Source organism: Nerophis ophidion, linkage group LG20 (assembly GCF_033978795.1).
Source record: "Nerophis ophidion isolate RoL-2023_Sa linkage group LG20, RoL_Noph_v1.0, whole genome shotgun sequence".
Lineage (NCBI taxonomy): Eukaryota > Metazoa > Chordata > Actinopteri > Syngnathiformes > Syngnathidae > Nerophis > Nerophis ophidion.
Window position 1 is genome coordinate 45,863,883 of NC_084630.1, and position 15,284 is coordinate 45,879,166.

The window sequence follows — 15,284 nt, forward strand, 5'->3', positions numbered from 1 at the left end:
AGAGTGTCCGCCCTGAGATCGGTAGGTCGTGAGTTCAAATCTCGGCCGAGTCATACCAAAGACTATAAAAACGGGACCCATTACTACCCTGCTTGGCACTCAGCATTAAGGGTTGGAATTGGGGGTTAAATCACCATAAATGATTCCCGGGCGTGGCACCGCTGCTGCTCACTGCTCCCCTCACCTCCCAGGAGGTGATCAAGAGTGATGGCTCAAATGCAGAGAATAATTTCGCCACATCTTGTATGTGTGTGACAATCATTGGTACTTTAACTTTAACTTTTAACTTTAACACCGAAAGTTGCAAACTTTATCAAGGATGTTCTCTACTAAATCCTTTCAGCAAAAATATGGCAATATCGCGAAATGATGAAGTATGACACATAGAATGGACCTGCTATCCACGTTTAAATAAGAACATCTCCTTTCAGTAGGCCTTTAACCCCCAACCACACAGAGCTTCTGCTGATTCATCACAAAATAAAATGTATAAATACTATACATGAAAAAAAAATGACAAGGGGAATAATTAAGTATTTCTGATTTTGGTAACACTTTAGTATGGGGAACACATACTAAAGTGTTACATTGCTTATTAACCATACTTGCCAACCTTGAGACCTCCGATTTAGGGAGGTGGGGGTGGTGGGCGTGGTTTGGGGGCGTGGTTAAGAGGAGAGTATATTTACAGCCAATTCACCAACTCGAGTATTTCATATACAGTATATATATATATATATATATATATATATACTGTATATGTATGAGATACTTAACATTCAGTGAATTCTATCTATATATATGACCCCAAAAGGGAATAGGTGGTAGAAATGGATGGGATATATATATATATATATATATATATTATATATATATATATATATATATATATATATATATATATATATATATATATATATATATATAAAATAAATAGTTGAATTTCAGACGGCACCTATAAAATACACAGTAACAAAAACAAGGTTTGTTCTACTAACTGTACTGTGCTTGCTGGTTACTAAAAAAACAACAACACTTACCTTTCACTATTTGAGTAACGTCACTTCCGAGTTTCCAGAAGATGGCGCCAGTATGTGCTTTGCCCTGTCGTCTCTCGCTGTCAGCTCTGTTCCTTTTTGTGTCCTTTGCGTCTATTTTCGTCTCTGTCAGCTCACTGCTTGTGTATGACCGCCAAACACTGTTGGATCTTTGCCCCTCTCCCACAGATATGATCGACTTCGACGTTGGTTTTTCGACGTCCCGGTCAGCTTTTTCACCTGGCCGGATTCCTGCCTTCCTTTCCCGCCTCGTGGCTCCTCTCCCCCGCCACCTGCGGGCTGTTTCGGGCCCCACCTGGATTAGCTGCGCCCTTGGACGTGCTGGCCCCCGCCAGGTTCGGTCTTGTGAACGTAAGATCTTTGACAAACAAAACTGTTTATCCTGAAGCATTTCTTCACTTCCCGCGGACTTGACTTCCTCTGTGTGACGGAAACATGGCTGAGAGCCGGTGAGTCCGCCCTTCTTAATGAACTTCTGCCTCCGGAGTGTTCCTACTTTATTTCTCCGCGGTCGTCCAGTCGAAAAGGAGGAGGATTAGCAGTCGTTTTAAAAATGACTTTAAATGCCTTCAGATCCACCTGCAATCCTCCCTTTCAAGCTTCAAACTGTGCATGCTGGAGCTGGAGGGGGCGTGGCCTCCAGCTCCAGCTGAATTTCGGGAGATTTTCGGAAGAAAATTTTTCCGCGAGGTTTTTGGGAGGGGCGCTCATTTTCGGGAGTCTCCCGGAAAATCCGGGAGGGTTGGCAAGTATGTTATTAACATGCAAATTGGTAACATATTGGCTCTTAATTAGTCATTATTGAGTATGTATAAATGACTTATTATACAACCAGTAAGCCATTAACTAAGAGTCTTCCCTCAATAACCTCAGAATAATTGCTTATTAGTAACCCTAACCCTAATATGTTCCCCTAGTCTCCAAATAACTCTAATTTAAGTCTTTGTTACTTTAATAAGCAACAAATTAATGGTAAATATGTTCCCCATAATAAAGTGTTACCCTGATTTTGATTCTGAGATGATTTATTCTATGTGGATGAATGCATGAAAGTCTTTTGTATTGTTTGAATCATCCTTAACACTGATTGAAAGCACCCCAGGGGGTACTGGAGATTTTAAAATACACGACTGACCATCAAGGTTTAGGACATTGGGCTTTTGGGTGAAATTCGATAGATAGATTAGATGGATGGATAGATAGATAGATAGATAGATAGATAGATAGATAGATAGATAGATAGATAGATAGATAGATAGATAGATAGATAGATAGATAGATAGATAGATAGATAGATAGATAGATAGATAGATAGATAGATAGATAGATAGATAGATAGATAGATAGATACAAACCCCGTTTCCATATGAGTTGGGAAATTGTGTTAGATGTAAATATAAACAGAATACAATGATTTGCAAATCCTTTTCAACCCATATTCAATTGAATGCACTACAAAGACAACATATTTGATGTTCAAACTCATAAACTTTTTTTTTTTTGCAAATAATAATTAACTTAGAATTTCATGGCTGCAACATGTGCCAAAGTAGTTGGGAAAGGGCATGTTCACCACTGTGTTACATCACCTTTTCTTTTAACAACACTCCATAAACGTTTGGGAACTGAGGAAACTAATTGTTGAAGCTTTGAAAGTGGAATTATTCCCCGTTCTTGCTTGATGTACAGCTTAAGTTGTTCAACAGTCCAGGGTCTTGTCGTATTTTACGCTTCATAATGCGCCACACATTTTCGATGGGAGACATGTCTGGACTGCAGGCAGGCCAGGAAAGTACCCGCACTCTTTTACTACGAAGTCATGCTGTTCTAACACGTGGCTTGGCATTGTTTTGCTGAAATAAGCAGGGGCGTCCATGATAATGTTGCTTGGATGACAACATATGTTGCTCCAAAACCTGTATGTACCTTTCAGCATTAATGGTGCCTTCTCAGATGTGTAAGTTACCCATGCCTTGGGCACTAATACACCTCCATACCATCACAGATGCTGGCTTTTCAACTTTGCGCCTACAACAATAGATCACAAAACACAACATTTGATTTTTAAATGTTGCCTTAAAGAGTGCAAAATAATAACATTCACCTGGTTTACAGACAGATAAAAGGAAAATCCATATTTGTACTCTAGTTTGGACCAGGAGGTGAGAAAGAAAAAACAATCTTGAAACAACGTAATATTTCCCAAAGTCGATTTATTCTGTTAAATATACAGCTCTGCCCATACAATCATTATGTTGGAATAAAAATGTCAAGATGCATAAGAAGACACCACAGCACTGACATCCCTCTTTGTGTAATATTTCCCAAAAAGGAGTGACAGGGGTGCATGGTGCTGTGTAAATATACGTCCAAAAACAATTACATTCAGATAGTTTTTGACAGCATTTGCTCGTATTGAAATGTTTTGTTAGATTCCCAACGAGAATCAAGAGTAATAACGGTAAACAGATTACATTCAAGCAACGTGGTAATTCCTCCTCCTCTGGTGAGGTTTGTATTCAAGTGTCAACAATTACTTGAGGCTTTGGAAAACTCCTTCGGCAGAGAAAGTTTGGCAGTGGCGAGTGTTGAAGAGGCTTTGTATTTGTTGTACGGATCTCACATAGGACTGCTGGGTTAATAAGGGTGCTTCAACTCACCTAAGTGAAAGTAATCATGCACTCCTGAAATTCAAACGAGCATCCGTAACAAGGCAAAGTGACTATTTTTGGACGTTATGTTCTCAAAATGCACTTTTTAGACTGATGAAACAACAGTGGTGTTTTTGGGGTGAGTACAAAAACAGTAGAAAAACTGTTGTGTGTCTTAACAATAAACACAGCCCATATACGCTCATTATCCACTCAAGTAACCATGGCAACCCCAATATTAGGAGACACAGTGTGCTTCTCTGTGATCACATTACGAAGCCTGACTCAAGCTAAAGCTCATCAAAAATAAATTCATAATGTCATCAGCCATGTCCAATTTCATCCTCACTTTGTGCATTTAAAGAAAAAAATGTTGGCTGACGCTCGGACTTTCTCACCAAGAGGAGAAAAACGGACGCTTGTAGTGGAAGGTTTGAATGAAGTTGCCCCGTGTGACCACGCGGCCCAGCTCGCCTGATCGGCTGCGCTCCACCACCACTCTGGGCATCTGCACCAGCTGGAGAGGGCTCTTGTCGTCTTTAAGTGCCTGGGTGAGGTTCAACACCTGGGACAGGCAGGGTTCATGTCACATGGGGAGAACAACTCTCGTTACTTAGGAACACTAATGCGGGCAGGCAAGCAGTAGTTGAGAAGGTGCCAAATTAGTATTCATCTAAATGGGATTTTTATAACCCATGACAGATGGCAGCTCTATAGACTTGTGTTGTGGCTTCCCTATGAAGAGATTTGTTTTAACAGCAGTGGGAGAAATGTGCATTTTAGTGAAGACTGTCGACTCCTGCTACAGTATCTAATACTGTAAGTGTGATTATTCCAACGATTAAGTAAATAGTAAGAGGTAACTGAACCTGTCTGATAGTGTGCATGTATTCAAAAACAACAGAAGTGGCAAGTGCAGGTGTGCAATTTATCAGAAAAACAATCTAAGTGGCTAATGGACTGTAATTTACTCAAAAAATATAAATCAACACTGGTAGTGGTGTGTAATTTATTAGAAAATTATAATAAAACTTGTTGGTTGTGTAATTTATTAGAAAATAACAATAAAAAGCTAGATAGTGTGTCATTTATTAGAAAAATAATTAGGTGCTTAGTGGTGTGTAATTGATTAGAAAATAATAATTAAAGGCCTACTGAAATGAGATGTTCTTATACAAACGGGGATAGCAGGTCCATTCTATGTGTCATACTTCATCATTTCGCGATATTGCCATATTTTTGCTAAAAGGATTTAGTAGAGAACATTGACAATAAAGTTGGCAACTTTTGGTCGCTAATAAAAAAGCCCTGCCTGTACCGGAAGTCGCAAACGACGACGTCACCCGTGTGATGGCTCCTCACCTCCTCACATTGTTTATAACGGGAGCCTCCAACAACAAGAGCTATTCGGACCGAGAAAACGACAATTTCCCCATTAATTTGAGCGAGGATGTAAGATTCGTGGCTGAGGATATTGATAGCGAAGGACTAGAAAAAATTAAATAAAGAAATAAAGTAAAAAAAAAAAGGCGATTGCATTGTGAGCGATTCAGATGTTTTTAGACACATTTACTAGGATAATTCTGGGAAATCCCTTATCTTTCTATTGTGTTGATAGTATTTTAGTGAGATAATATAGTACCTGATAGTCGGAGGGGTGTGTCCACGGGTGTCTTGACGCCAGTCTCTGAGGGAATTAGTCACGGCAGCAGCAGCACGACAGAAGTTCCGCTGATCTCCGGTAAGAGGCGACTTTTTACCACAATCATCCATGTTCGCTTGACCGCTGTGATCCATAGTAAAGCTTCACCTCCGGGAATTTTAAACAAGGAAACACCGTGTGTTTGTGTGGCTAAAGGCTAAAGCTTTACACCTCCATCTTTCTACTGTGACTTCTCCAATATTAATTGAACACATTGCAAAAGATTCAGCAACACAGATGTCCAGAATACTGTGTAATTATGCGATTAAAGCAGACGACTTTTAGCTGCTAGTGGTGCTGCGCTAATATGTCCCTTTCAATTCGAGACGTCACGTGCACGCGTCATCATACGCGTCATCATTCCACAACGTTTTCAACAAGAAACTCCGCGGGAAATTTAAAATTGCAATTTAGTAAACTAAAGCGGCCGTATTGGCATGTGTTGCAATGTTAATATTTCATCATTGATATATAAACTATCAGACTGCGTGGTGGCTAGTAGTGGCTTTCAGTAGGCCTTTAAGTGCTTAGTGGTGTGTAATTTATTAGTAAATAATAATGTTTTTTGTGATTTGTAATTTATTAGAAAATTACTAAACTGGCTAGTTGCGTAATTCATTAGAAAATAACATTAAAGTGATAAAAGGTGTGTAATTTATTAGAAAAATAATGAAGTACTTAGTGGTGTGTAATTGATTAGAAAATAAAAATTAAGTGCTTAGTGGTGTATAAAATATTAGAAAATAATCTTAATGTTTTTAGTGGTGTGTAATTTATTAGAAAACTACAAAACTGGCTAGTTGTGTAATTTATTAGAAAGTAACATTTAAGTGCTAAACGGTGTGTTATTTATTAGAAAAAAATAATTAAGTGCTTAGTAATCTGTCATTTATTAAAAAATAAATACGTAGTCTCTAATTTATTAGAAAAAAATCTTAATGTTTTTAGTGGTGTGTAATTTTTTAGAAAATGACAAAATTGGTTAGGGGCTTGTAATTTACTTTAATATAAAATAAAACCTGCTAGTGGAGTGTAATTTATTGAAAATAACACTTGAGTGCTAAATGGTGTGTAATTTATGAGAAATTTAATTAAGTGCTTAGTGGTGTGTAATTTATCCGAAAATAATCCCAATGTATTTAGTGCTGTGTAATTTATTAGAAAATTACAAAACTGGCTATGGGCCTGTAATTTACTATATTATAAAAATAAAACCTGCTGGTGGTGTGTAATTTATTGAAAATAAAACCGGCCACAGTGCCCAGTGACATGTAATTTACTAGAACACTTGCTAGTGTACCCCGCCTTCCGCCCGATTGTAGCTGAGATAGGCGCCAGCGCCCCCCGCGACCCCAAAAGGGAATAAGCGGTAGAAAATGGATGGATGGACTTGCTAGTGGTGTGTAATTTATTAGAAAATAATATTAAGTGTCTGTGGGTGTGTAACTTATCAAAAAATAATATTAAGTGCCTGTAGGTGTGTAATTTATTAGAAAATAATATTAAGTGCCTTTGGGTGTGTAACTTATTAGAAAATAACAAAAGTGGCTAGTGGCCTGTAATGTACTCAATGATAATAATACAACCTGCTGGTGGTGTGTAATTTATTGAAAATCATAGTAAGTGCTGACTGGAGGGTATTTTTTTTACAAAACAAAATTAAAGTGCTAAGTGGTATGTAATTTATTAAAAAATAATATTAAGTGCCTGCGGGTGTGTAATTTCTTGAAAATAACAAAACTGGCCACAGTGCCCAGTGGTCTGATATTTACTAGATTTATAATAAAACTTGCTCGTGGAGTTTATTAGAAAAATAATATTAAGTGTCTGTAGGTGTGTAATTTATTAAAAAAAATAACAAAACTAGCTAGTGGCCTGTAATGTACGAGATGATAATAATACAATCTGTTAGTGGTGTGTAATTTATTGAAAATCATATTAAGTGCTGAGTGGTGTGTAATCTATTCGAAAACAAAATTAAAGTGCTAAAAAGTTTGTGATTTATTAGAAAATAATATTAAGTGCCTGTGGGTGTGTAATTTATTAAAAAATAACAAAACTGGCTAGTAGACCGTAATGTACTACTAGATAACAATAATAAAACCTGTTAGTGGTGTGTTATTTATTGAAAATAATCCTAATGTATTTAGTGCTGTGTAATTTATTAGAAAATTACAAAACTGGCTATGGGCCTGTAATTTACTATATTATAAAAATAAAACCTGCTGGTGGTGTGTAATTTATTGAAAATAAAACCGGCCACAGTGCCCAGTGACATGTAATTTACTAGAACACTTGCTAGTGGTGTGTAATTTATTAGAAAATAATATTAAGTGTCTGTGGGTGTGTAACTTATCAAAAAATAATATTAAGTGCCTGTAGGTGTGTAATTTATTAGAAAATAATATTAAGTGCCTTTGGGTGTGTAACTTATTAGAAAATAACAAAAGTGGCTAGTGGCCTGTAATGTACTCAATGATAATAATACAACCTGTTAGTGCTGTGTAATTTATTGAAAATCATAGTAAGTGCTGACTGGAGGGTATTTTTTTTACAAAACAAAATTAAAGTGCTAAGTGGTGTGTAATTTATTAAAAAATAATATTAAGTGCCTGCGGGTGTGTAATTTCTTGAAAATAACAAAACTGGCCACAGTGCCCAGTGGTCTGATATTTACTAGATTTATAATAAAACTTGCTCGTGGAGTTTATTAGAAAAATAATATTAAGTGTCTGTAGGTGTGTAATTTATTAAAAAATAACAAAACTAGCTAGTGGCCTGTAATGTACGAGATGATAATAATACAATCTGTTAGTGTGGTGTGTAATTTATTGAAAATCATATTAAGTGCTGAGTGGTGTGTAATCTATTAGAAAACAAAATTAAAGTGCTAAAAAGTTTGTGATTTATTAGAAAATAATATTAAGTGCCTGTGGGTGTGTAATTTATTAAAAAATAACAAAACTGGCTAGTAGACCGTAATGTACTACTAGATAACAATAATAAAACCTGTTAGTGGTGTGTTATTTATTGAAAATCATATTAAGTGCTTAGGGGTGGATCATTTTTTTTATAAAACAAAATTAAAGTGCTATGTGGTGTGTAATTTATTACAAAATAATATTACAGTGCTGACTGCTGCAAAATTTATTAGAGAATAATACCAAAATGGCGAGTGGCGTGCATTTATTACAAAATAATAGAAGTGGTTAGTAGAATGCAATTTTATAGAATATAATAATAATACCTGCAGTTTGTGTGAAATTTATTAGAAATAATATCAAAGTGCCTTGTGGTGTGTAATGTATTAGAAAATAATATTAAGAACCTTAGTTGTGCATAATTTATTGAAAAATAAATAATAAATAAAAAGTGGAGTGTACAATTAAAGAGACGGTCATGAAACTGACAGGCTGGGGAATAAATGCAGATGTAAAAGAAAAGGATGAATAAAGATGCTAAAAATTCAACTCACCTGTCCCCTCATGACAGACATTTGTCTCTCAAACATGGCCTTGTCGAAACCTTTATCTCTCTAAAGAGGCAGAAATAAACTCATGTGAGCACGAGTGCATCCCTACTATTATACATGCAGTAGCACTACAGGTGCTGGTCATATTATTAGAATATCATGAAAAAGTTGATTTATTTCATTAATTCCATTTAGAAAGTCAAACTTGTAGAATGTATACATTCACTCCAAACAGCCTGATACATTTCAAGTGTTATTTGCCAAAAAGGAGATGATTATAGCTGACAACCAATGAAAACCCTAAATTCAACATCTCAGAAAATGAGAATATGGTGAAAAGGTCAGATATTGAAGACACCTGCTGCCACACTCTAATTAGCTAACTCACTCAAAACACCTGGAAAAGCCTTTAAATGGTCTCTCGTTTTGATTCTGTATGACACACAATCACGGGGAAGACTGCTGACTTGACAACTGTCCAAAAGATGACCATTGATACTTTAAAGAAGGAGGCCAAGACACAAAAGGTCATTGCCAAAGAGGTTGGATGTTCCCAGAGCTCTGTGTCCAAGCACATTAATAGAGAGGCCAAGGGAAGACAAATATGTGGTAGAAAAAAGTGTACAAGCAAGAGGGATAACCGCGCCCTGGAGAGGATTGTCAAACAAAACCCATTCAAAAATGTGGGGGAGATCCACAAAGAGTGGACTGCAGCTGGAGTCAGTATGCAAGATATGGGATTCAGCTGTCACATTCCTTGTGTAAAGCCACTCTTGAATAAGAGACAACATCAAAAGCGTCTCGCCTGGGCTCAAGACAAAAAGGACTGGACTGCTGCTGAGTGGTCCACAGTTATGTTTTCAGATGAAAGTAAATGTTCTATCTCCTTTGGAAATCAAGGTCCCAGAGTCTGGAGGAAGACAGGAGAGGCACAGAATCCACGTTGCCTGAAGTCCAGTGTCAAATTTCCACAATGGGTAATGGTCTGGGGTTCCATGTCATCTGCTGGTGTTGGTCCACTGGGTTTCCTGAGGTCTAGGGTCAATGCAGCAGTCTACCAGGAAGTTTTACAACACTTTATGCTGCCTGCCGCGGACCAATTTTATAGAGGTGAAGATTTCATTTCCCAACATGACTTGGCACCTGCACACAGTGCCAAATCTACCAGTACCTGGTTTAAGGACCATGGTATCCCTGTTCTTGATTGGCCTGCAAACTCACCTGACTTTAACCCCATAGAAAAGCTATGTGGTATTGTGAAGCGGAAGATGCCAGAGCCAACAATGCTGAAGAGCTGAAGGCCACTATTAAAGCAAGCTGGGCTCTCATAACACCTGAGGGTGCAACAGACTGCTGGACTCCATGTATTGCTGCAGCAATTCAGGCAAAAGGAGCTGCAACTAAGTATTGATTGCCGTACATGCTGAAACTTTCCATCTTCATACTTTTCCGTTGGCCCACATTTCTAAAAAATATTTTTTGGTACTACTCGGAACTAATATTCTAATTTTCTGAGATACTGAATTTGGGATTTTCAGTAATTGTCAGTACTAATCATCAAGATTTAAAGAAATAAACATTTCAAATATATCACTATGTGTGTAATGAATTGATATAATATGTAAGTTTCACATTCTGAATATAATTACTGAAATAAATCAACTTTTCCATGATATTCTAATAATATGAACAGCACCTGTATATGACAGCCCTTTTCAGTTTAACAGAAAGTGTTTTCAAAGTACCTTAAACATCTCATAAAGGTCCTCACAAAGGTCCTGCACAAAATTCATGTCCGATAGACGGGACAGCACCAGCTCTCTGGTCTCCTGGGAAAAGGCCACCTTGGCCTGAGGGAGCCACGCCCAGTGAAAGGGGTCTAGAAGAGGAGGTAGTCACAGAACACGTCAATGAACAACCTTTAGAAACCACTTCAGTCTCTAATGAATTTGGTATAAGATTGTTGTGCTTAGGAATACAATGACTAAAGGAAAACACAATAACAAGAATAAAGTGCATTGTTTAATAGAGTTAAGAAATCCTTTAAAGGCCTACTGAAAGCCACTACTAGCCACCACACAGTCTGATAGTTTATATATCAATGATGAAATATTAACATTGCAACACATGACAATACGGCCGCTTTAGTTTACTAAATTGCAACTTTTAATTTCCCGCGATGTGTCGTGTTGAAAACGTCGCGGTATGATGACGCGTATGATGATGCGTACGTTTGACGTTTCGGCTTGTAGCGGACATTATTTTCCAGCCCGATCCAAGCTATAAGTAGTCTGCTTTAATCACATAATTACACAGTATTCTGGACACCTGTGTTGCTGAATCTTTTGCAATGTGTTCAATTAATAATGGAGAAGTCAAAGTAGAAAGATGGAGGTGGGAAGATTTTAGCCTTTAGCCACACAAACACAGCCGGTGTTTCCTTGTTTAAAATTCCCGAAGGTGAAGCTTTACTATGGATCAGAGCAGTCAAGCGAACATGGATCCCGACCACATGTCAACCGGCAGTTTTCGATGAGAAAATTGTGGTAATAAGTCGGCTCTTACCGGAGACATGAGCGGAACTTCTGCCCTGCTGCAGATGCGTGACTTCCCTCAGAGACACTGGGTCAACACACCTGTGGCCAGTTGCGAACTTTATCATCAATGTTCTCTACTAAATCCTTTCAGCAAAAATATGGCAATATGGCGAAATGATCAAGTATGACACATAGAATGGACCTGCTATCCCCGTTTAAATAAGAACATCTCATTTCAGTAGGCCTTTAAACCGAGCTGTGTATTTTATTTAGGTATTAATTGATCTTTAGTCGTTGTGTATGATGAATAGCATACAACAATGTAACCCTCACACTACACTATCTGCTGAAGTGGGGAGAAACAACAGCAGTCATAACAATATGGATTGGTAAATTTAGTTAACATTCAAAGATTAGCATCAATACGAATTGGCCCATTGAATCCTAAATAACACTGCACCAGCGCCACTTAAGCACTTTGTCCAGTTTACTTCTGCTGTAAGAACTAGAAACACACGAGGCTCCACCAAGGAAAAAGGAATGGAACGACCTCACAACAAACTTGAAAAGTCCAACAGATTACTTTTCATTCACAATTTAAATTAAAAAGTGGCTTTGGAGCAATCAAAGCTGCTCACACGGTCACTAAGGTGGGCACTATGTTTGACACATCAACTTCATGTGGATTATATTTATCCATGAGAGCATTTTTGTTGTAAATTGTGAGATGTGTCTGTTAAAATCATGGTTGTATTTACAAATGATGACGGATGTGAAGAACAGCTTGTATTGTCTGTGTGATGATGTAAATGAGGTGTGCTTGTATTGTATATTAAGTATGTGTCAATGAAAGGGCATTTTATGACTTTTCTTAATTTGATTACATGGTATGGTATGATTTTATTGTCATAATTTTATTACATGATTTTTGTATCCCTTAATTTAGGTAGCCAGGGACTGCAGATGGAAATGAGCTATTTAGCTATAATCTGGTACAGAATGTATCTGTCTTTGAGCTTAATGTTTCTGTGCATTGTCCCTTCAAATAAAGACTAAACTAAACTTAACTAGAATGAAAGAACACAAAATGATACATCAATCAAACCATGATTTTGCCTCACATTAAAAAGGCAAATGGTTGGAAGATATTGTGTGATTTTATGAGCATGTATGTCAGGGGTCTCGGACTCAATTGACCCAGGGGCCGCTGAAGGAGTCCGGGATAGACTAAGCCACACAAAGAATTCCCTGCACGTTTAAGCATGTGACTAAATGTGTTAACTACTTCCGCCAGCTATAGTAACCCTGGGCTATGGGAGGCCTTAAGTCATTAGAAAGGTAAAATACAATATAAAAATGGTATATTTCTACAGTGTTGAGTTTGCCAGGAGATGGTCAAAGAAACTTCCGCTTTCTTACGGGAAGTTGCTCTGTGTTTGTGGTGCTGTCTTTTTTGCGTCTGCGTGGTTATTGTAGTTTCTTTTCTTTATAGTGGAATTCAAGATTGTCACAATATATTTTAGGAGTGCACAATATAAATCTAACCGATAACCGTTTATTGTACTCTCTATTTTCTATTCTCCTGCCATAATTAAGACATTGTGTTGTAGATTTTTACTATTGTTTTATTATCATTGAGTATATTATTTACCATATTTTTCGGACTATAAGTCGCAGTCTTTTTCATAGTTTGGCCGGGGGTGCGACTTATACTCAGGAGCGACTTATGTGTGAAATTATTAACACATAATAATATTATTGGATATATATTATTTAGCTCATTCACGTAAGAGACTAGACGTATAAGATTTCATCGGGTTTAGCGATTAGGAGTGAGAGATAGTTTGGTAAACGTATAGCATGTTCTATATGTTATAGTTATTTGAATGACTCTTACCATAATATGTTAGGTTAACATAGCAGTTGGTTATTTATGCCTCATATAACGTACACGTATTCAGCCTGATGTTCACTATTCTTTATTTATTTTGAATTGCCTTTCAAATATCTATTCTTGGTGTTGGGTTTTATTAAATAAATTTCCCCCAAAAATGCGACTTATATATGCTTTTTTCCTTCTTTATTATGCATTTTCGGCAGGTGCGACTTATTTTTCGAAAAATACGGTATTTAATTCATAAGTGTGTAACTTAGTTATTTAATTTACATCATTGAATATTTAAATTGCTAGTCTGTTAACTTGAATGTGACAAAATTCCATTAAAATAAATGGGGGTTTTTTCTTGTTTGTTTGTTGGCTTTTTACAAAAATAATCATGTTTTTCTAAAAAGAATTGGTTTGAGCACCGGCGTCGCTTTTAAAGCACCCATTTTGTAATGGAATGGGTTGAAAGGTGAATGATACCCATCACTATTAGGAACACACGCTTCACGGATTTATGGATGTGATGTAAGCCCTACCATAGTTGTAATGTCATCTTTGGTCAGGAAAATCTCCAGGTACAGTTGGTCAAATCCACTTTTGTTTGACTCTAACTGCCAGGTGTGCGCAAACCAGTCAAATATACATATAAAAAATGATAGATATAAATATGTTATCGGTAATCTGTGTAGGCCTTGAAAAGCAGGAAGTTATCGGTTTTGGGTTGAAAAAAAAAAGTGTAAGTGCACAGGCCAGACTTACACTAATCTGAGTTTAGGTGGAAGGCCACAAAATATTGGCCATAATGTTTGCATTATGTGACACCATCTACAGTGCTTTGCTCTTCAATGTTTCAGCCTTTACTGCTATATAAATGAAATCATGGACAATTGAATTTGGCAAAAAATTTGCTAAAAAATATTGTAATCCTTTTACTTCAAAGTGACAACAGATATTCAGAAATTAGTGTGAATGCATTGATGAAATACATAATCATGTAAATCACTGCATACGTACCCACCCCCTTCCATCAGTGTGTATTTAGTAGATGCATCTTTGGCTGCAATCACAGCATTGCAATTAAAGCATAGATAGTTTGTGTGGTGATGAGCAGTGTTTGCTGTTGGCCAAACATACTACCCAGACTAACATGTCATTACTTTGACACAAACTGATCTTTTGTTCATATATTGTCCAAAAAGTCCAACTAAAGTGACTGTGAATTCATTTCAACAAGCATTAAAAGGCTTAAGCATCCAAGAGTGCCAAAAGCACTGAAGAAGTTAACATCCTGCTACACACCCAGAAGCAGAAAAGGACATCACAATTACAACTAAACTGTACTGCGTTTTCAAAACTTTTTCCACTAAGGGCCGCATATTGTAAAAGGGAATCATTTTTAATATGAAAACAATTATAATAATTATAGCGACATTTTCCATTGCCATTTCATTTTGCTGTCAAATATATACATCTATAAGTGTCATAATGAACAGATGTTGTGAACATACAGGTTCTCCATTCATCAGGGTGTTTGAAGGGAAATGCCAGGCCGTTGTCGATGGCTGCTATCTTGATGCAAGGCTTTGGACTGTTCTCTGGCCACTCCGTATCCTGCAGCGAGAGGAGAGACTGAATGATTATTCACCAACGTCACCATTTATTGATCTCTGTCCAAAGGGCTGATTAACCGGCCAGATAGATGACAGCCTTGTGCTTGTTAATCAATATGTGCTAACAATGATTGATGGATCGCAGTCAGATTGAGCTAGAAAGCTCATTTTGGCGCATTTGGAGTTGTTTGTCTTTTTTGTGCAACATTTGTAGTACAACATTGATGGGCATTATACATATGGCATCAATCATGTCAAATCAGGATCGATAACACTTTCTTTTTCTACTGCTCGATATATTTACTGGCATCAATGAATTGCCATGTTTGTGTGTTTATTTTCTTCATTTCACACTTTCAAACAGGATGT

At 37.0% G+C, this 15,284-nt stretch overlaps 1 protein-coding gene and 1 long non-coding RNA gene across 2 annotated transcripts in view; both read right to left on the bottom strand.

Moving 5' to 3' along the window:
• The window catches only part of LOC133539212 (uncharacterized), a 67,281-nt gene that overhangs the window by 25,140 nt on the left and 26,857 nt on the right, over positions 1-15,284 (bottom strand). The window lies entirely within an intron of this gene.
• The window catches only part of pi4k2b (phosphatidylinositol 4-kinase type 2 beta), a 30,016-nt gene continuing 17,983 nt past the window's right edge, over positions 3,252-15,284 (bottom strand). The window contains exons 8-11 of the mRNA XM_061881374.1: positions 14,814-14,916; positions 10,629-10,762; positions 8,887-8,946; positions 3,252-4,274 (exon numbers count right to left, since the gene is read on the bottom strand). Coding sequence (XP_061737358.1) covers positions 4,104-4,274; positions 8,887-8,946; positions 10,629-10,762; positions 14,814-14,916 — 468 coding nt within the window. The 3' untranslated portion in view covers positions 3,252-4,103. The remainder of the gene's footprint in view (positions 4,275-8,886; positions 8,947-10,628; positions 10,763-14,813; positions 14,917-15,284) is intronic.